At 43.8% G+C, this 22,006-nt stretch overlaps 1 protein-coding gene across 3 annotated transcripts in view; it reads right to left on the bottom strand.

Annotated features, from left to right (window-relative positions):
• The window catches only part of CFAP300 (cilia and flagella associated protein 300), a 33,928-nt gene extending 12,766 nt beyond the window's left edge, over nucleotides 1–21,162 (bottom strand). For 2 of the 3 annotated variants that reach the window (XM_040977220.1, XM_040977221.1), the window contains exons 1-4: nucleotides 21,019–21,142; nucleotides 20,414–20,495; nucleotides 10,002–10,077; nucleotides 334–500 (exon numbers count right to left, since the gene is read on the bottom strand). In XM_040977220.1, coding sequence (XP_040833154.1) covers nucleotides 334–500; nucleotides 10,002–10,077; nucleotides 20,414–20,495; nucleotides 21,019–21,128 — 435 coding nt within the window. In that variant the 5' untranslated portion in view covers nucleotides 21,129–21,142. Of the gene's footprint in view, nucleotides 1–333; nucleotides 501–10,001; nucleotides 10,078–20,413; nucleotides 20,496–21,018 lie in introns of all 3 variants that reach the window. The other variant, XM_040977222.1, reaches the window with a different exon arrangement.
• Nucleotides 21,163–22,006: the final 844 nt, after the last annotated feature.

Here is a 22,006-nt window from a genome sequence, read left to right as displayed (position 1 = left end):
GGTGTCTAGGAAAGCACAGTAGACATTAGTAGGCCAGAATTTCTTCACTTGTACTTCATGCGGCTGTAAAGGACCGTCCCTGCAAGCTACACACTGTTCAGCAGCCTCTCCAGCCATCAGATGTCAGCAGCTCCCACTTGGGAACTGCTGAGACATACAATTAAGCTGACAGTACAAATGCTACGCACGAAAAAATAGGTCAATGTAACGATTAATATTGCTCCTTATTTATCAACAAGAAATATTATATGGGTTTTAGGCAAAGGTCTTTGCATTTCCTGCTCATTCCCTGAAATAAAATTCCACTGTGAAATTAGAAAACGCTGTACTTACTTTGCGTAACTCATCAGAAATGAGAAACGGATCGCAAAATGAATCTAAACATTTAACAATATGCCCACTGTCTCGTACAATATCTTCGTCATACAATCGATTGAAAAATGACATTGAAAGTTGTGTGCAAGGAACATTTATAGCCTCAATTTTTTTCACTTCAGTTCCTGGAGAAAAAGGAATTTTACAAAGAACAGAAGATAGGAAAATCAATTTAGTATTCTTAATTACTTTCAAAATAAATTATTATGCAGAAAAAATGAACCATAACTTACGTTTTGATATAAATCAAGCTCTAAATACTGATATTTTAGTCAATGACAGACTATAGATACAATAGGGGCTCCATGAGATTATTAATAGAGCTGAAAACTTTGCTTCCTCTAATAACAGTACAATGCACGTATCTATGGTGATGCTTGTGTAAACAGGCAGTGCTAACCACACGAAGGTGTAGCTGTACGATTACAAATACGCATAGTTCATCATACTCAGTAAAGAAAACAAATGGCTCTGTTCAATGGTAGAGTTAGTGCATGTATTTCTACTTAAAGCTTCATTTGTTATTGGAAAGTCAGTTTTACAGAGACGAGACAGAGAGAAAGATCTCCTGTCCACTGTTTTACTCCCAAAGTGGCTGCTATGGCTAGAGCTAAGCAAATCTGAAGCTAGCAGCCAGGAGCCTCTTCTGGGTCTCCCATACAGGTGCAGGGTCCCAAGTCTTTGGGCTGTGCTCGACTGCCTTGCCATGCTACAAACAGGGAGCTGGGTGGAAAATGGAGCAGTCGGGACACGAACTGGTGACCATACAGGATCCTCGCGCATGCAAGGCACGGACTTTGGTCACTAGGCTAAAGTGCTGGGCCCTCTACTGTCCTTTTTAAAAAATCAACATTGTAGAGCATATTCCTGCTTATGAAAAATTACATCGAACAGCAAGCTGTATTACACTGGCAAGAACTTCATCTACATTGTGTTCTTATAAGGCTTCACTTACCAACAGGCAAGACTGAGTATTCACCTTGGTATTTACAAGTACATAATGATGTTCACACAATGACAAAATCACCTAATAATGTATTTTTTAAGAAAAGATTCATATATTTTTATTGGAAAGGCAGATATACAGAAAAAGGAGATACAGAGAGATCTTCCGTCTGCTGGTTCATTCCCTAGTGGCCACAAAGGCTGTAGCTAAGATGATCCAAAGGCAGGAGTCAAGAGCTTCTTTTGGGTCTTCCAGGCAGGTGCAGGGTCCCAAGGCTTTAGACCATCCTCTACTGCTTTTCCAAGCCACCAGCAGGGAGCTGGAAGGGAAGTGGAGCAGCTGGGATGCAAACCGGTATGCATATGGGATCCTGGTGGTTAGAAGCAAGGATTTAGCCACTAGGCTATTGCACTGGACACATAATGTATCTTTTTAAAAAGATTTGTTTAGGAACTGGCACAGTGGCACAAGTTAATCCACTGCCTGGTGGCACTGACATCCTGTATGGGCCCTGATTTGTGTTCTGGCTACTGTACTTGTGATCCAGCTCTTTGCTTTTGCTCTGGGAAACAGGAGGCTAGCCTAAGTCCTTGGGACTTTGCATCCCTGTGGCAAACCTGGAAAGAGGCTCCTGGCTCTAATCTGCAAACAAGGCAGGCAATGACCTCCGTGACCATTTGGAGAGGGAGACAGTGAACGGAAGGTAGATCTTGTTAAGGATTCATTTATTTTACTTGAAAGGCAGAGTTACAGGGTTGGAGGAAATGCAGAGAGAGAGGGACAGAGAGAGAGAGCTTTCATCTGCTGGCTCACTCTCCTCTAAGATTTTAATTAAGTCCTTGGAGGTACTTGAAAACATTTTTCTATCTATTTAAACATTTCTCCTTTGTGGTCTGATTTGCGTTTATTACAAAAAGTTTTCCAAGCTGAGGTAACTTGATCAAGTTTCGCTTTGAAACTTATCAGCACTGCAGAACTAGAGAATTTGGAACGATGACATTTGGCCTGTTTTTCTCTTGTAGCTTTAGTTCTTTCTCCCCTTTACCTGACACTGATTTCCTGTAGGCATTTTCCAGGAATAAATTTTCTGTTTCTAGAGGTCTGTTAAATTAAAGAAAGCCATAATGATTACATACTTTTATTTTAAAGATTCATTTTATTTTTATCGGAAAGCATGATGTACAGAGAGGAGGAAAGGCAGAGTGAGAGATCTTCTGTCCCTTGACTCACTCCCCAAGTAGCCTCGACCTGAAGCCAGGAGTCCGGAGCCTCTCCCATGCGGGTGCAGGGTCCCAAGGCTTTGGGCCTTCCTCAACTGCTTTCCCATGCCACAAGCAGGGAGCTGGATGGGAAGCAGGGCCTCTGTGACTAAACTGGTGCCCACATGGGATCCTGGTATATGCAATGCGAGGACTTTAGCTCTTAGGCTACCCAGCCAGGCCCTACATACTTTTTTATTATTTCAATCTATCTCTCTCACATGTACATACACAGATACAGATATAAAGGATGGCGTTCTTCTGTTCAAAGTTCTAGTGTGGTGACCTCTCAGCATCTCTGTTCCCTTAGAAACACTTGCTGAGTCTCTGACCTGAGGAGCAGCTTGTGCCCGAGAACTGGCGACAGTGTACATTTCCTGTTTTGGCTGTCCACCCAGAGTCATGCCAGGACCTGTAGCCCCTGTGAGCCTGGCTAGGCTGCTGCGGAGACAAGGTTGCCTGGAGCCAGGAACTGTGTATGGCTCAGTAGTTTTAAAAGCTCTGCTGCTAAATTCCTTTTGTTTCACAGGCACAATCCTCTGGGGGATTAAAACAAAAAGAAGGCCATAGAAAATGACAGAGTAGTTCAAGCACTGTTGAAAATGCAGAGAACAAGGGCGGCATTGAGCCTGACAAGCCGATAAGTGACTGGTGGCCACAGGAAGAGGGACTGACATTGGCCCATTGTAATCAGTCTACCCTTACTCTGATTTGGGGAATGGTGAGAAGTTTTGGATGGTAAGACAACGTGTTTAAACTCAAGCCATTTAATGTGAGGTATGAAAATAGCACTCTTGTGTACTGTAACACTGTATTCCTTCAAAATTGGTAGGTTGAAATCATAATCCTTAAGGTGATAGTGTTAGGAAATAGGAAAGATTAAGAGTTACATGAGCTATGTATGGGGGAGTCACACGGCTTCAAAATATGAGTTTTAGGGAAAACAACACACTCATTAGCATTTTACCTCAGCTCCCCAAATTAATGTTTTTTTTTAATCACATGCAAAATTATATTCACCCCAAGTTCAAAAGCTTTAACTCACTCTAGCATTACTTAAAATCTAATGTGACACTTAAATGTAGCCTAATATGGACATGGGGTGAGACCTAAGGTATGATTTTTCCTGAAGCAAAATTCCTCTCAAGCTATGAACTTATGAAAACAGACACACTATATATTGGCAAAGGATGGAATGAAAAGAAATAGCTGCTTCCAATTTGAAAGAAAAAAAACAAACAAACAGAAAATAACGTCACTGCAGTAGCTAAGCCAATCTGTAACTTAGCAAAGCAAGCTTCTTTAGATCTTAAGATGCAAGTATAAGCCCTTCCTGGTTCAAGTGGAAGAAGACAGGGCTGGAAATAGAATTGACCCAGCAACTGCAACGACCAGCATGTGCACAAGCTGATTGGGGCGACGGACTGTGCCAGACCCCGTATTGGCAAACACACACAGGAATCAGATTTGGGATCATCTCAGATGAAGTTTCTCTGGAGCTCCCTCCAACTGAACTGCTGATCTCAGAACCCCAACTATGAAGAGACTATGTCAGCCAGTGGTTCTGAAAAGGTTTCATCGCGATTGGAACTGTGAGATTGGCAGTAATCCAGAACTGCTGAACTATCAAAACTGCTTGAGCAGGACCCTCTGAGCATGCCTCACATCGGGGACCTGGGATGGGTGGGAGGCTGGGTGGGGTTTTTCCCTTTGTTTCTCCCCTGACCCCAGATACAGGGGGAAAAAATGATACTAGTGTGGAAACAATGGTCTTACCCACTTTCCTGTAGCCCTTGACCTTTTGTACCCTAATCAACTAAGTAAGATTATTTTAATTAATTAGTTAATTAAAAAAGAAAAGAATAAGCCTTTCCTATTTCTTTCCTCTGCCTCTTGAACCCTGGAGTACCAGTCTTTCTCTCCTAGGTGTGGGTAAAGCCATACAACTTCAGGTGGCCATGCTCCGAGGTTCTACCTGAAGATGGTGGGGAGAGGCCTGATGGCCTTGATGACCTAAGTTGCTTTTTGGATATTTCTTTCCTTTTCCTTTGAAAAAAAGATTTATTTTTATTGGAAAGCTTGATATACAGAGAGGAGGAGCATGCAGCCATAACAACCAGAGAATCCAGAACTCCATCATGGCGCACCAACTGCCATTTTGTACAGTGTGGCAAAGGCTGTGAGACTGGAGCGACAACAGTGAGCTATACATGTGCTGAGCTGGGAGAGATCGCACTTCCAGCTCAGTGCATTATACTGGTCCCACAGGGAAAATAATACTGAGTTTGGCAACCTACTGGTCAAAATAGGTCTGAGTGGCCATCAGACCAAATGGCTAGTAGATTCCAGCAAGATCAGCACCACCAACAGCCTAGTTATTTACGACATGTGTTGTCTCCCCAATCCTAGGAACTGCTCAAACTGGAAGTGGGAGAAAGGTTATATAGGCAATGGTGTGGCCTCAGCATGAGATCACGGGTAGGGGAGAATGGTGAACCAGGAGCTGGGGCTATGGAGACTATGGTGGAAGCCTAACTCAAAAACTCACTGGAGGGAGCGGTGCAAGAACCAGGCACCAAACACAATCAATAAAATCAAACTGAAGACTTGTGGGTGACACAGCTTAGAAACCTGCCCTAAGAAGAAGAATCTGTTAACCAGAGGTACAGTGACGAAAAGCAAAGGAAGAGACAGATGAACGATGAATATTACTCGACTTCCTTGCAAAGGAGCAGAATCCTTTGGCAGCCTAGAGTTAACCAAGGAATACAACGAGGATATGGTGGAGAAAGAACTTCAAAAAAATTTGTTATAAAGCTTCTTATCAACAATGAGAAGTACATACAGGAATTTAAAGAACATGTTACATAGGAAATAGCAACACTGAAACAAAATCAAGCAGAACTATTAGAAATGAAGGACACAATGGGCAAATTAAAAATTCAATGGAAACTCTCAATAACAGAATGATGGGGCAGAAGAAAGAAACTCAGAATTGGAAGATATTTCTTGCTACAATGGTGAAATAATCAAAAAGCTGGAAGAGGAAATGAATCAAACTAAGAAAAGTATTTAAGAATTAAGAGATACTATTAAAAAGCCGAGCATAAAAGTTATGAGAGTTCGAGAAGTACAGAAAAATAAACTGGGCTTAAAAATGTATTTAATGAAATAATAAAAAGAAATTTTCCTAATCTGAAGAAAAGAATTGGGAAACAGAATACAGGATGGGCACAGAACTCCCAACAGGCTTGACCACAAGTGATCTTCACCACGACACATGATCATTAAGCTCTCTTCAGTCAGACATAAGGAAAAGATTCTTAAATGTGCACATGAAAAATATCAACTGACTATATAAGTGAATGGGAATTACATTCACAGGTGAATTCTCATGGGAATGGAGTGAAATATTCCAGATTCTAAAAAGAAAAAATTGTTACCCAGAATAACAAAACCAGCAACTCTTTCTTTTGTCTTTGAAAACGAAATAAAATTCTTCCACAGTAAAGAAAAGCTCAAAGAATATGCCTCCTTCCAGACCTGCCCTACAAACGATGTTCTCTTGACGGAGAATAGGAATAGCACTCAACAAAACAGGAGGTGAATGTGGGGAACATCCCAGTAAAATAACAACAGAAGACTAAATCAAGCAATGAACAATTCACTGCTAAAATGACAGCACTGGGCCTGGTACGTGGCCTAGTGCCTTAAGTCCTTGAACGCACTGGAATCCCATATGGGTGTCAGTTCTAATCCTGGTAACCCTGCTTAACATCCAGCTCTTTGCTTGTGGCCTCAGAAAGCAGTCGAGGACGGCCCAAAGCCTTGGGACCCTGTACCCATGTGGGAGACTCAGGGGAGCTCCTGGCTCCTGGCTTCAGATTGCCTCAGCTCTGGCTATTGCAGTCAGTTGGGGAAGATCTTCCTCGATGTCTCTTCTCCTCTCTCTGTACATCTGACTTTGCAATAAAGATAAATTAAAAAAAAAGAACACTTAAAAAAAATGACAGGACCAAATTACCTCCTATTCATACTAATGCTGAATGTAAATAGCTTAAACTCATCAATCAAATGTCATAAATTAGCAGACTGGGTCAAAAACAAAACCCATCTATCCGTTGCCACAGGAAACACATCTCACCAACAAAGATTGGCAGAAATTATAGCTCATGGATTTTGATGTTTCTGTTGTTATTTTCATTTCTTCAAAATAGTTTTTTTTGGGCCCGGCGCGGTGGCGCAAGTGGTTAAAGGTCCTCGCCTTGCACGTCCGGGATCCCATGTGGGCGCCGGTTCTAATCCCAGCAGCCCCGCTTCCCTTCCAGCTCCCTGCCTGTGGCCTGGGAAAGCAGTCGAGGACAGCCCAAAGCTTTGGGAACCTGCACCTGCGTGGGAGACCCGGAAGAGGCTCCTGGCTTCGGATCGGCATAGTATTGGCCCGTTGCGCTCACTTGGGGAGTGAATCATCGGATGGAAGATCTTCCTCTCTGTCTCTCCTCTCAGTATATCCGCCTTTCCAATAAAAAAAAAAATAAAAATAAATCTTTAAAAAAAAATAGTTTTTTTTTTCTCATACTAAATTCTTCACGGATTCATAGGTCATACAGTAACATTTTCTTCAAGAAGGTTCTTGATTCTCTTTCATTTTTTCAGTGACACATTAGTCATTCGGTAGCATATTATTTTATTTCATGGTGTTGTAAATTTCTATTTTTTTCATCCTGTTGTTGATTTTGTATTGTGGCTTTTCATTTGAGGTGATGTATAGTAATTGTGTAATGGAAACTATCACATCCAGATGTGAGGATACAATGCAGTGTGCATCTCTACTTCCAGATCAAAGATGGACTCCCAGTGAAACTGTTTACTGCATCTTGACATGAAGATGCTCAACTCTGCCACTGTGCATGCCCACAGTGATGAAATTATGACTGTTTATGAAGAACTAAACTATTGTAATAATGTCAGAGAACTCAGTGTGTGGGGGGGGATTTGTAGGGGGTATGGGAAATCCCAGAGCCTATGGAACTGTATCATAAAATAATAGTAAAAAAGGGAAAAAAGAAAGAAAAAACATGATTGTCATAAAACATTTTCAATTCATTTTCCTTCTTAATGCTAGTATTATAATACATTGAAAGCTTTTTCTTTTAATTTGATGTTAGTGATTTTTTTGCAGGGATCAACTGCATCAACAAGAAAATGGCAGAAGTAGCACACACTAGTGGTCAAGTTGTTAAATTTTGTGGCCTGGATTTCAATTTCAACTCCACTCAGAAAGCTGTGAAAAACTAAAAATTACTTAACTTATGCTTCTGACTCATCACTGACTACACACACATACACACACACACACACTACATCTCCATACACAGAGAGAGATGAATCTATAAATAATACCTCTTACAATGTTGTTTGACAATTAGAGGAGGCAGCATGTAGGAATGTTTTGGGTGAGTACAGAGGAAGCATCCATTACACACGATCCGAAAGAGACAAAGCGTGTCTAAAACAAAGCAGTGGCTCACTGAGCGGAGAAAGTGGAACTGACAGCTGGCAGACAAGGCAGTGCAATTAGCAGTGATGCAGGTGTCATCAGCACTTTTCTACTTTTTAAAATATGTATGTTTATTACAAAGTCAGATATGCAGAGAGGAGGAGAGACAGAGAGGAAGATCTTCCGTCCGATGATTCACTCCCCAAGTGGCCACAATGGTCGGAGCTGAGCTGATCTGAAGCTAGGAGCCTCTTCTGCGTCTCCCACGTGGGTGCAGGGTCCCAAGGCTTTGGGCCGTCCTCAACTGCTTTCCCGGGCCACAAGCAGGATGGGAAGTGGGGCTGCTGGGATTAGAACCGGTGCCCATATGGGATCCTGGCAAGGATTTTAGCCGCTAGGCTACTGCACTGGGCCCTCATCAGCACTTTTCTTCAGAAGCAATTCATTTTCGCTAAAAAAATGTCTTTTCTCTTATTAAAAAAAAAAAAAGGTTACTTTTGTTTATAGATGTCCCCAAAGGAAAACTGGAACAAAGAGTGCTGGGGTACCAGAAAAGGGAGAAAAGAAAAAGGAGATAAAACAATCTAATGAAAGAGTACTACTATCCATTTAGAGCTTATGCTTTTGAAATGGAGTGATACGCTTCTGCTGTTTTTCAAACACTTCTGATTTCTCAAGTACACGTGGAATTCCAGCAGCTCTCCCTTTGCAATGCCTTCTTCCAAAATGAAAAAATAAGCCAGTGCTACTTTGTGAAGTAGGCACCAATATGGGGGGAAGCTGAACACTTGTTTTTGGTGAACCTTATATTTTCAAGTGGATTGACTTAAGTTAAGTATAAACATGCTTTAAAAGCACTGTGATCCCACGGCTCTGATTATTTCTTTTGAAAATTCTGAGTTAGGAAACATATTTTTCTCAGATAATTTTGTAAGTAGTCTGAAGATCAGGATGTACCAGCTTTTTGCTCTATAAATTTTATAGTAGTCTAGCCAACAGCAATAAAATCTGACCTACTAAATGTAACTTCACGAACTGTTTGTAATTTTGTTCTTATTCATAAAGAAAAATGATTTCTGTGTAAGGTTACTAGACTCCCATGGAATACAACAATTTACAAGAGCAAAACAAAATCTTTCATGTAAAGTCTACCTGCATTTGTATTACCAACCAGATTCTCCTCCTAAGCAGAACGCTCTGCTTTGTTGCTTAAAACACAGTGTTTCTATCCTTGTTTGTGCAGTTTTAAAATCTGATTTATTCCTTCACTTGAGTGTTAAATAGATTTAACTGAATATTGCTTAATGTTCACACACTGCAGTGATTTTTCTCTAAGTGTATTATAAAAATGTGATCTATACAATGTTTTTCTTCTGGGAACTGAAGATTTAACATGCTATTATTTTAACATGTTCCACAGTGGCAGAACTCTGTCAGAAATGCACGCGCTTAGCCCAACTGAGATTCCTCTAAAAGCTTCCCTGTAACAGGGGAATCTTTCTCGATCTTTTCCTTCCCGGTAAAACCGACCACGCTCCTCCGCTGGGTCTCACATCTGCAGAAGCACGGGTGATGTATTACTACACAAGCATATTTAAAAATATCAACAAGTTCCTTCAAAGGTTTTCACCTATTGCTCTTAATGATCCCTGCATCTAGCAAGTACATACACGGGAGACACACATTAAATACTGTCCAAATAAAGAAAAAGAAAAATTGCTCCTGTAAGCTGAATCAGGGCAGTTCCACAGGCTCGAGGAGGGGCATGCAAGGCAAGCGTCACACAGCTGGTCAAACCTAATCTGATATGACCAAACAGATGAGCCATTATTCATGATTTAGGTTTTAATAATGAAAACCCCTAGACAATATTTTGTTATAAAACAGTCAAGTGAAAAGATAAAAATTAAATTTTGCTTACCTAATGTAATCCATTGTCCAGAAGATTCTGAAAGTAACTTCAGATTGGGAATAACATTAGGGTCTTTGAAAAAGGCCTAAAATGCAAATTTGAGGGGTACATGTTACATGTTTTATTATAAATAATAAAAATTAACTTCTATAAGAGTTGTAATAAAACATAATTTATTTCGAAATAGAAAAAAAGAATAATTTTAAACTGGTAAAATAAGTAATACAAAAGCTTTGTTTTTTCTTTTTATTTATTTATTTATTTTTATTGGAAAGGCAGATATTCAGAAAGGAGATACAGAGTGAAAGATTTTCCGTCTGCTGGATCACTCCCCAAATGGCCATAACAGCCAGAGCTGAGCTGATCCGAAGCCAGAAGCCAGGAGCTTCCTCCAGGTCTCCCACATGGGTGCAGGGTCCCAAGGCTTTCGGCTGTCCTCCACTGCTTTCCCAGGCCACAAGCAGGGAGCTGGATGGGAAGTGGAGCTACTGGGATTAGAGCCGGAGCCCATAAGGGATCCTGGCATGTGCAAGGCGAGGAATTTAGCCACTAGGCTAGCATGCCGGGCCCAAAGGCTTTTTTTCAAAAAAACATTTATTTATTTAAAATGCAAAATTATAAGGGGAGGGAGTGGAAGAGGACATAAGAGAGGGAGAGAGAGAGAGAGAACATACAAATGGCTGCGATATCCAGGGCTGGGTCACTCTAAAGCCTGGTACCTTATCCAGATCTCCCATGCAGATGGCAGGGACCCAAAACCTTGAGCCACCTTGTACTGCTCTGCCAGGTCTATCAGTGGGGAACTGGATCGGAAGTAGAGAATCTAGTACTGGACTCCAGCTGTTGTCCCTATGGGAAGCTGGCCTACACAAATGGCTGCTTTAACAGCTGTGACATAATACCAGCCTCATAAATGCTCGATAAAGAAGTGATGTTTATTACTATTCAGTAGCTTTGGAATTTCATTCTCCAAATCATTTCTTTGGTTCTTTACATCACTTCAATTACATTAGCTACAGTGTTAACTCGCACAAGTACCATGGATGCTCGCCAAGTAAAAACGCTCTGAAGTCACTTAAGGTTATGGAACATCTTAAAATTTTGATTTCCTTCTTCCTTGTTTCCTGAATTGTCTTTTTTTTAAAAAAAAAAATCTATGAAATTAAAAGATTTATTTATTTATTTACAGGGAAGGCAGATTTACAGAGAGGAGAAACAGAGATCTTCCATCTGCTGGTTCACTGCCCAAAAGGCTGCACTGGCCGGAACTGAGCCAGTCCAAAGCCAGGAGCCAGGAACCTCTTCCAGGTCTCCCACGCGGGTGCAGGGCTTCAAGGACTCGGGCCGTCCTTGAGTGCTTTTCCAGACTACAATCTGGGTAGGAAGTGGATCAGCCAAGACACGAACCCATGTGGGATACCAGCGCATTCACGGAAAGGATCCTGCAACTAGGCCATCACGCCAGGCCTCCTGAATTGACTTAATAACCACTCACACACTCATATGCAGAAACATAATACACTTGATTTGCTAAAAATGAAATTTCCTATATGGCAAAAGATAATGATGAAGAGCTTCAGTTCCAAGCACCTCCAGCAGAAGGCTTTGACTGAAAAGGCACAAAAAAAATTAATTTGAAAACATCTCCGGGAGTTCACAAAATTTCTCAGAAGTAGAAAATATCACATTCAAGGTTAGACTCTCAAAGTAATCCAAAATCTTTGCCTAACTTCCCTGATGAGGAAACTGCTCCGCGTGCCGTAGCCCCATCTAGTACAGAGGACGGCCACACCATTCCTGTCGCCTAAGCACTGCCCGGGCCCTATCCTGCTTGGTTTCGAAGGCCAGGCAGGCTCAGGCAGCTGTGGCCACAGACACCAACACTACTGTTTTCTAACCAAGGTCACTGATGCGCAAGCACTCCCTAGACTCAAAGCTAGACAGCCGCCTCACTCCAGACAGTTAAATGGACGGCGCTAACTGTACTGATGGGGAAGCAGAGGACTCGAGCTTACGCAGTTGATGCACAGGAGTTCATTCACTGTATTTTCGTGGCGGGGAGAGTGATTCACTTGTTCTTCACAAATAGATAGGATAGAAATGACTGACAAATAAGATGGATATTCCAAAAGTTCGTAGGGAGCCAAAAACGTGTCTGTAATAAGCAATCAACAAAACAGACTGAGAGAAAACATTTGAAACAATATTCAAACATAACTAATGTTCAACATTTACAAAAAAAACTTGCAACTTGATTGTTAAAAAGAATTCATTTCCTGGAAAGGCAGCGTTAGAGAGAGCCATGCGGGCTGGCAGCGGTATCGTCCATCTGCTGGCTCACCCCCCAGATGGCTGCAGGGGCCAGGCCTGTGCCCTGCTGAGGTCAGGAGCCTGAAGCTTCCGCAGTTCCCACACATGCACAGGGACCCAAGCACCTGTGCTATCTTCCGCTGCATTTCCACGCAATGGGGGACTGAACCAGTAGATGGGAAATCGTTCTCTGCTCTCATAAATAAAAATAAGCAATTCTGTAAAGGACATAAGCAAGCACATAAAAATACAAATATTCAGGGGCTATCACCATGGCACAGCATACTAAGCTTCTGCCAGGGGTGCCTATGTCCCATACTGATCCAGCTCCGTGCTAACTGCCTGGGAAGGCACTGGGTGTGTGGGGAAGCAGAAGTGCTTGGGCCCCTGTACCCATGTAGGAGACCTGGAAGAAATTTGTGGCTTGTGGTTTCAGACCAGCACAGCTCTAGCCATTTAGCCATTTGGGGAGCAAACAAGTGGATGGAGGATCTCCCTCTTTCTCTCCATCCCCTCTGCTTATCTCTGCCTTTCAAATAAAATTTTTAAAATAATCTTTAAAAAAAATACAAATATTTGGGCCCAGTGAAGTAGCCTAGTGGCTAAAGTCCTTGCCTTCAATGCACTGGGATCCCATATGGGCACCGGTTCTAATACTGGCAGTCCCCCTTCCCATCTAGCTCCCTGCTTGTAGCCTGGGAAAGCAGTCAAACACGGCCCAAAGCCTTGTGACCCTGCACCCATGTGGGATACCTGGAAGAAGCTCCAGGCTCCTGGCTTTGGATTGGCTCAGGTCTGGCCGTTGTGGCTGCTTGGGGAGTGAATCAATGGATGGAAGATCTTTCCGTCTCTCCTCTTGTGTATGTAACTTTCAAATAAAAGTAAATAATATTGAAAAACTACAAATATTCCATAAACCCATGAAAAGATACTCCAAGAGCAATGAAAGAAACACACACACACACACACACACACGCATACAAAACTAGAGGATACCACCTTTGTCTATTATAATGCCACGTTTAGAAAGATTGGGAACTTTGGGTTAGAGTACCAGAAGACATACACCCTCACACGCCGCGGGTAGAAATGTCATGCATCTTTATAACCTTTCGGAAAAGTAATCCATTATTTTCTAGAAGAATTTTAAAATGTGTATCTTCTGACCAACAAACTCAGATTCTGGGTTCTGACACCACCAACAGATAAGATTTATAGGGACCAGCACTGTGACGCAATTAGTCATCCCCACCTACAATGCAGGCATCCTGTGCTGGAATGCTGGCTTGATTCTCAGCTGTTCCACTTCTGACTCAGCTCCCTGCTATTCTGCTTGGGGAAGCAGGGGAGGGCAGCCCAAGTAGATGGTCTCCTGCCACCCATAAGGAAAGCACAGCTGGAGCTGTAAACTCCTGGCTTCAGCCAGCCCTAGCTGCTGTGTCCGCTGGGGAGTGGATCGGTGGATGCAAGGAACCGCCGTTCTATTTCTCTCTGCTTTGCAAATAAATACATTTTTTTTTCAAATAAATACATTTTTAAAACAAATTATGTATAAAGTTTTTAATATTATTTCTGTAGTGTTAAAGCCTGGAAACAATTTCAATGCCCCTCAGCAGAATGGCTGAATCAAATACAGCACATCCTCACTGAAAAGTATGTAGCTATCTGAAGCCGAACGCACTGTAAGCTCTGGAAGAGTAGGGACTCTGTTTCCTCTCCTACTGCTGCATTCCCAAGCACTTACTAGTTGTCTAGAACATAGTAGCTTGCTAAGTAAAAATTCCCTACATGGGTATGTATTGACCTTGAGGGACAATGTAAACAGTTTCAGTCAAAAAAGGAGAGTTCAAGAATAATGCTCATAGTATACAAAAAACTTTCATATTTATATGAGTACAAATAAAATTATGGAAGACTATCTGTACATCAGACCATAAGCCACAGAATTAGCAATTACGGGCTGGGGAACAGGGTGAGGGAACTTGGGGGAGGACTAGACTGGGAGAAAATATGATTTTTTTTCTATAAATTGTTCACTGTTCTCTAAATTGCTAACAAAAGGGCCCAGCTCAGCAGCCTAGCAGCTAAAGTCCTTGCCTTCCACGCGCCAGGATATGGGCATTGGTTCTAATAACAGCGGTCCTACCTCCCATCCAGCTCCCTGCTTGTGGCCTGGGAAAGCAATTGAAGACGGCCCAAAGCCTTGGGACCCTGCACCCATGTGGGAGACCTGGAAGAAACTCCTAGCTCCTGGCTTCAGATCAGCTCAGCTGCAGCTGTTGTGGCCATTTTGGGACTGAATCATCGGACAAAGGATCTTTTCTGTCTCTTCTCCTCTCAGTATATCTGACTTTGCAATAAAAATAAATCTTTAAAAAAATAAATTGGGGCCCAGCGGCATGGCCTAGTGGCTAAGTCCTCGCCCTGAATGTACCAGGATCCCATATGGGTACCAGTTGTAATCCTGGCAGCTCCACTTCCCATCCAGCTCCCTGCTTGTGGCCTGGGAAAGCAGTTGAGAATGGCCCAAAGTCTTGGGACCCTGCACCCGCGTGGGAGACCCGGAAGAAGCTCCTGGCTTTGATTGGCTCAGCTTCAGCCATTACATCCACTTGGGGAGTGAATCATTGGATGGAAGTTGTTCCTCTCTGTCTCTCCTCCTCTCTGTATATCTGTCTTTCCAATAAAAATAAATAAATCTTTTAAAAAAGTGTATGATTTTCATCTACCTGAAAGACAAAGCACTACACAGAAAAAGAGAGTGAGTGTGACAGAGCAGACAGAAAGAGGGAAAGGCAGAGTGTTATTCCAGTCTCTGGTTTACTCTTCAAACAGCCAGGGCTGAGAAAGCTGAAGCTGAAGCCAGGAATCCTGCTGGTCTCCTCCACGGAGAACTTGGGCCCAAGGCCTAGAGCCATCACCTGCGGCCTTGCAAGATGCTTTAACACAAAGGAGGTCAGCAGCAGCCAGGACTCACACCAGAACTCCCATAAGGAGGGGACATAGGTGGCAGCGTAGCTTTCTGTGCCACAACCACCTAAAGGTGTCAACAGATTTAATAACTGGCAAACAAGAAGTTTTTGAACTTTAGCAACTACGCTCCTTTGTGTGTATTCCAGCATACTCCTGGAAAGTACATTTTTTTTTTTTAATGGAGAAAAAGCAAATTTGAAGGCTCCCAGCGAGAAAGAATGGGGCAGTCCATTCAAGGAATGTGAAGGGGGTTTCTGTTACCATGAAGGGATGGCAGTGAGACGAGAATGGAGAGTCAAGCCGGACCTTGTTACCAAGTGGAGAATTTTTACTCTTTCTCTAAAATTGATCTACCTCACTATCAGTTTTACCCAAGAACAGCAGGAAGACTCTGATGGGTTTTAAAGTAAAGGGAATTGTGATTTAGATTCCTATTTAAAAAAATTCATGGACCCAGCGTGGTAACCTAGCGGCTAAAGCCCTCGCCTTGCATGAGCAGGGATCCCTTATGGGCGCTGGTTCTAATCCTGGCAGCCCCGCTTCCCGTCCAGCTCCCTGCTTATGGCCTGGGAAAGCAGTCGAGGACGGCCCAAAGCCTTGGGACCCTGCATCCTCACGGGAGTCCTGGAGGATGCAGGACCTCCTGGCTTCTGACTTCAGATCGGCTCAGCTCTGGCCATTGTGGCTGCTTGGGGAGTGAATCAGTGGATGGAAGATCTTCCTGTCTCTTCTCCTCTCTGGATAGCTGACTTCCAATAAAAATAAATAAGTCTTTGAAGAAAAAAATCTTTTCATTGTGACTGCAATGTGCCTTGAAGGGCTGATAAACAGACTAGTCAGGAAGGAGGTTCTGACTGCAGATGTGTGATTCCAGCAACAGCTAATGTTCACTTTACACAAGGTGGCAAGAAGTGGGAAACAGTGAAGTAGAATGATTCCATCTAGGGGTAGGAAACAAAAAGAGGAATCACTGATGCCTCCTGGGACCTAAGTATTATTACTTAACGAGCATGGGAAGAGTGAAAAGGATCATCACTGCGTTAAGAATTTTTTATTAATGACCTCATTAGGACAGATAAGGGAAAATCTGTGTTCCCATAGGATTTACATTCTAGCAGATACAGGGAAACATACACATTTTTAAAGGTACAATGTGGTGGGCATTTGACACAGCAGCTAATGAGCCACCTGCAACGCCTGCATCCCATATTAGAACTCTTAGGCTTGCGTCTCAGCTCCGTTTCCAATTCGAACTTCCTGCTAACACATCCGCAGGTAACAGTAATGACTTAGGTCCCGACCACCCTCGTGGGAGAGAGCTGTTTTTCTCTATCTTCTCCTGTCAATCTGCCTTTCAAATAAATAAATCTTTTAGAAATGAATTGACATTTGATTGTATCATCTGTTTGGCAGACTGCTGACATCTCATCCAACAGAAGCTCTCTCTGAATAGATCCTGATTTTCTTTGGGATAGCAGTGTGCTTAGCCAAACTCTTCTTTGGGAAGCTAGGAACTTACCAAAGTTCTGGTCAAGAGGTATTAGTGTTGTTTTCTTGTGTCAAAATCTCTCATTTTTAATTCCACAGTGGGGATACAAACATCACACATTGATCCCAAAGGTTTGTCTTGAGACTAGAAACTGGATGCTATGTTTAACTATCTACCACACTGCCACTTGGGTAAACCTCCAATTAAGCATGCCTCAACCCAGACTCATTTTCCTTGTTTATTCTTCTGCAGTCTTTCCCTTCCAAAGACTTATTTATTTAATTAGCTAATTCTCAGGCTGCAAGCACCAGCATCCCATATGGTCACTGGCTTGTGTCCTGGCTGCTCTACTTCCCATCCAGCTCCTTGCTTATGGTCTGGAAATGCAGAAGACAGGCCAAAGCCTTGGGATCAGCTCAGTTCCAGCCATTTCATCCATTTGGAAAATGAACCAGTGGATGGAAATTCTTTCTCTGTTCCTCCTTCTCTCTTTAAATCTGCCTTTCCAATAAAATAAATCTTAAGAAAATAAATATATAAAAGGAAGCGTGACAGAAGGAAGAGAGATCCTTTATCTTCTGGTTTATTCTCAAAACATTAAAACTTTCAGGTCTGGGTCACACCAAAACCAGGAACCAGAACTCAATCTGGGTCTCCCACATGGGCAGCGAGAACCCAAATACTTTGGATTATCAGCTGGCTCTCCCAGGCACGTGGGCAGGAAGCCGGATCGTACGTGCAGATCAGCCATGACACGAACATGCAGAGCACAGGCTGAACCCACTGCACACAACACTCACCACTTTGTGTTCTCTATGCAACTGAACAGTCTTAGTCTCTACAGTGAAGCAAGAAACTTGAGAGCCATCCTACATGTCTTTTTCTCCCTAAATCTCTTATTCAGTCCCGCAGGCTTTTTCCTAATCATTGCTCTAAACCACGCTAGTGCTGCTATCACATACTCTCTGGAGTACAATAATTTCCAATTCGTTCCCAGACACAAACCTAACACTCTACCCCCCAAACTTCAGGCAAGGTGCTTTTGGTATTTAAAATTTTTATTTTATTTATTTATTTTAAAGATTTATTTTTATTGCTAAGTCAGTATGCAGAGAGGAGGAGAGTCAGAGAGGAAGATCTTCTGTCTGATGACTCACTCTCGAAGTAGCAACAATGGCAGAGATAAGCTGATCGGAAGCGAGGACCCAGGAGCTTCTTCCAGGTCTCCCACATAGGTGCAGGGTCCCAAAGCCTTGGGTAGTCCTCGACTGCTTTTCCAGGCTACAAGCAGGGAGCTGGATGGGAAGCGGGGCTGCTGGGACTAGAACAAGTGCCTATATTGGATCCCGGAGCATTCAAGGTGATGACTTAAGCTGCTAGGCAACTGCGCTGGGCCCTTGGTATCTTAAATTTTCAAGGTCTTTCTGATGATGTACATTCCCATAATCCTCCATATGCATGGATTTCAAAATTTTTGCATCAATATAAAGGTATTTTTAAATACACACTTTCCATTAATTTTCTGAAGCAGCCTTGTACTTCCAGTGTCTCGGCACTCCTCAGGAGCTTTTCTGAGTGAAGAGCTGAGCCAAAGACGGGCCCTGAAGATTCATTTGCTTCAAGATAAACCTTCTTCTGGGTCATAAGCACCTACACTGCTTTTTTGCTTTCAAGTTAGTCACATGAATAAAAATAACGAGCTTTACATTTCTCTGAAATGAAATATGGGAATAGCATGACTTCCTGAGAAAATATAAACACACATAAATAATTTCAAAAATTAAACAAAAATTGTAAGTGGCATTATGGGAATCTGGTGAGTTCTAGAGATGAATCTTCATTCCCTTCAAGAACTTTATGACTACTGAACAACTCAAACTCATCCTGTGAAACTTTTCCCAATACCAAAGTCTTCCTGGATGATCTTTTTCCCGTTGTCAAGGACATTTTCTATATTCTCCTTTGTAGAAATGATTTTATTGTTTGTTGCAGACTTTTCTTTCCTATATTTCTAGCTTCCTAAACTACCTGTTTTGTAAGCTGTGAAGCTGCAATCAGGTCTCATCTTTTTAAGAGCCACTCCCTGGGGCAGCACTGTGGTACAACAGGTTAGGGCAGTGCTGGCTAAGCCTGCACCCTCTAGCACAGCACCTGCTGAAGCCCTAGCCGCTGTGCTTCCGGTGCAGGTCCCCACTAACGTACCTAGGAAAGCAGCAGAAGGCACACTATGTGTCTGGGGCCGGCAGCTACGGGGGAGATCTGTATGGAGGCCCCAGATAGTGGCTTAGGCCTTGCCCAGCTCTGGCCGTTCCAGTCATCTGGGGAGTGAGCTGGCAGATAGAAGATCTCCCTCTCACTCTGCCTTTTGAATAAATACATAAATCTTAACAAGAGTATAAAAACTAGCCATGAATATCTGAGAAAAGTCATTATCCATAGTTGTGTAATTGTAACAAGGAATAGAGAACAGTCAACCAATTACTCTGTTATGGACTGAGTTTTGTCTGCCAAAATCCATGCGCTTCCTGTTATCCCAAAAAATGGATCTTGGTTGGATGCAGGGTCCCTGCAGTCGCAATGACTTACGATGAAGTTGTGCTGGAGTGCGGCAGGCTATTCATCAAGAGAGGAATTAACACCTAAGGAGAGGCCACAGGACTGAGACAAACAGGGTGATGACGGTGCTGCAGCAGGGAACCAAGGAGAGCCACGTGTTGCCAACAGCCACAAGGCAGGAGAAAAGGAAGGAGGACTGCCCACCAGTCTCAGCGGGATCACGGCCTTTGGCCATCCAGGCTCAGCCTCTATGTGGCAATCCCATTCTGCCTCACCTCTCCATTTCCTTACTTTACTGCGCTTAGCACTCCAAGAATGCAATCTTGCCAAGGACCTGAGAAATGCTGGGGAGCTGAGTTCTTGTTCCTCCTTGTACGCGCATCACTTGATGGAACTCCTAATACGTGGCAGACCCTCAAGAAGTGTTTCTGAAAGAGCTATTCATCTATAAAGTCAAACTTCGTAGGAATTATGTGACAGAAGGAAGGTCATTTTATAAACCTTAATATTTCCATTTGATTACGAGACAAAACAGGATTAAAACATTTACAGAACAGAGTTGTAACCAACATATCAGAAGTTATCCCTTTCACAGCAAATCGGTGGTGAGGAGAAATATTCCTTCGGGCCGGCTCTATGTTTTAACAGGCTAATCATCTACGTGCCAAGTGCCAGCACATTATACGGGCCTTGGTTCGTGTTCAGGCTGTTCCATTTCCTATTCAGCTCCCTGCCTGTGGCCTGAAAAAACACTGGAAGACGGTCCAAAGCCTTGGGACCCTGGACCTGCGTGGGAGACCCGAGGAGGCTCCCGGTTCCCAACGGGCTCAGCTCCAGCCCTTGCGGCCACTTGGGAGTGCACCAATGGATGGAAAGTCGTTCTGTGTCTCCTTCTCTGTGCAAATCTACTTTTCCCATTTTAAAAAATATTTAAAGAGACATTCCTTTATAAAAGGACAATTTACACCTCTTGTTATGCCCAAGTTCCAAGAGAAGGTGTCTAAGCAATGGTGTGGTTACAAGACTCCTCGCCGACTTCCCTCGAGGAACTCTTGGCCTCCCCCTGCCCCCCAGCACACGCCCCAGTACCAACCAGAAGGAAATCATCTTTCCGATAGGCCTGAAAGGTCTGGTCAAACCCGAAGGCCTGAGCCTCGATTCTGCCCAGCATCGACCTGGGGCAAAGAGTAACAGTCAGCAGGCAGCTCACACCCGCTCCGAACACGCAAACAGCTAGTCCCACCCCCGGGATGCACCCTGCCCGCGCGTTAGGGGGCTTCGGGGTTCCCACTCCCTGGCTGTCAGGGTTCCCACTCCGTGGCTGTCGGGTCCTCCGCTCCCTGGCCGTCGGGGTTCCCCGCTCCCTGGCCTTCGGGGTCCTCCGCTCCCTGGCCGTCAGGGTTCCCACTCCCTGGCCTTCGGGGTTCCCACTCCCTGGCCATCGGGGTCCTCCGCTCCCTGGCCATCGGGGTTCCCACTCCCTGGCCGTCAGGGTTCCCACTTCCTGGCCTTCGGGGTTCCCACTCCCTGGCCGTCGGGGTCCTCCGCTCCCTGGCCATCGGGGTCCTCCGCTCCCTGGCCGTCGGGGTTCCCACTCCGTGGCCGTCGGGTCCTCCGCTCCCTGGCCGCGCAGGGCTCGCGTCCCCACAGCCGCTGAGGCCAGGGTGCTTCTGCCCTCCCCGCCCTGTCGCCCCTCACCACTGGCGAAGCCTGCTGGTGGTTTCCCGGGCGCTCAGAAACGGGAAGGTTTTCTGAGGCAGGAACCTGAAGTAGTAACAGCCCACGTCTCCCGGCTCCCCCGACGCCATGCTGCCCTCAGCCGCGCGGAGCGAGAAGCCGTTTCCATGGAGACGCGGCGGGGCGTGCGCAGGCGCGAGCGTCCGTGCCGGAGGCGGGGCGGGAGGGGGCGGGCCGGTCTCCTCAGCCACGGGCACCCCACACACCTACCGGCTGCTGATGGAAACGGTGTTCGGGAACGTGAAAGAACTGTCAGTGTACATAATTACCCAGCGAGAGTTAGTGTTCGAGTCTCAAAGCTGTAATCTCAAGTTTATAATTATCGAAGTTTGATGACGCAAACGTTTCCGAGGAAAAGGATTGTTTTGACTTAATTCGGTTTATCTGTTTTGGAAAGACAGATGTGTTTGTGACTGCTTGGGGAACAAGTGTTACCATCTGGTTCTTTTAAGAGCTACATTTGAAGGTTAAAAATGTTTTCATATACACTACACTGTTTAATTAGAAAAACGTGCTTCTTATTTTTTATTGAAAATTGTTCTATCTAGTTCTTGCTGTGTTTTGCTTATTTGCGTGTATCCAGGATTCAGTATCGGAGATGGTGTTTTCCTCCTCTTTTGTAATTTCCGTGAAGTTTCCAATCAGAACAGATTTTAGACCTTTAGAAACCTTTTACGATTTTTACTTACCTTTTAAAAGATTTATTTGTGCGGCAGAGTAGAGGGAAACACACACACACACACACACACACACACACACACACACACACACACACGGGAAGGAGAGGAAAAAGAAATTTGCCCTCACAGCACTTGTGAGCACACACCATTGCATTAGTACACCACAATTTTGGGATTCCATCTTGAGCTAGGAAAGTATGACCGGTCATTCCTTGTGCATCTCTTTTGATGGGCTTATGCACTTTTGAAAGTTGCCTTGAAATTGCTCA

Source organism: Ochotona curzoniae, unplaced genomic scaffold, assembly GCF_017591425.1.
Source record: "Ochotona curzoniae isolate NIBS_2020 unplaced genomic scaffold, NIBS_Ocur_1.0 contig_2723, whole genome shotgun sequence".
NCBI lineage: Eukaryota > Metazoa > Chordata > Mammalia > Lagomorpha > Ochotonidae > Ochotona > Ochotona curzoniae.
This window is presented reverse-complemented; position numbering and strand designations above follow the sequence as displayed.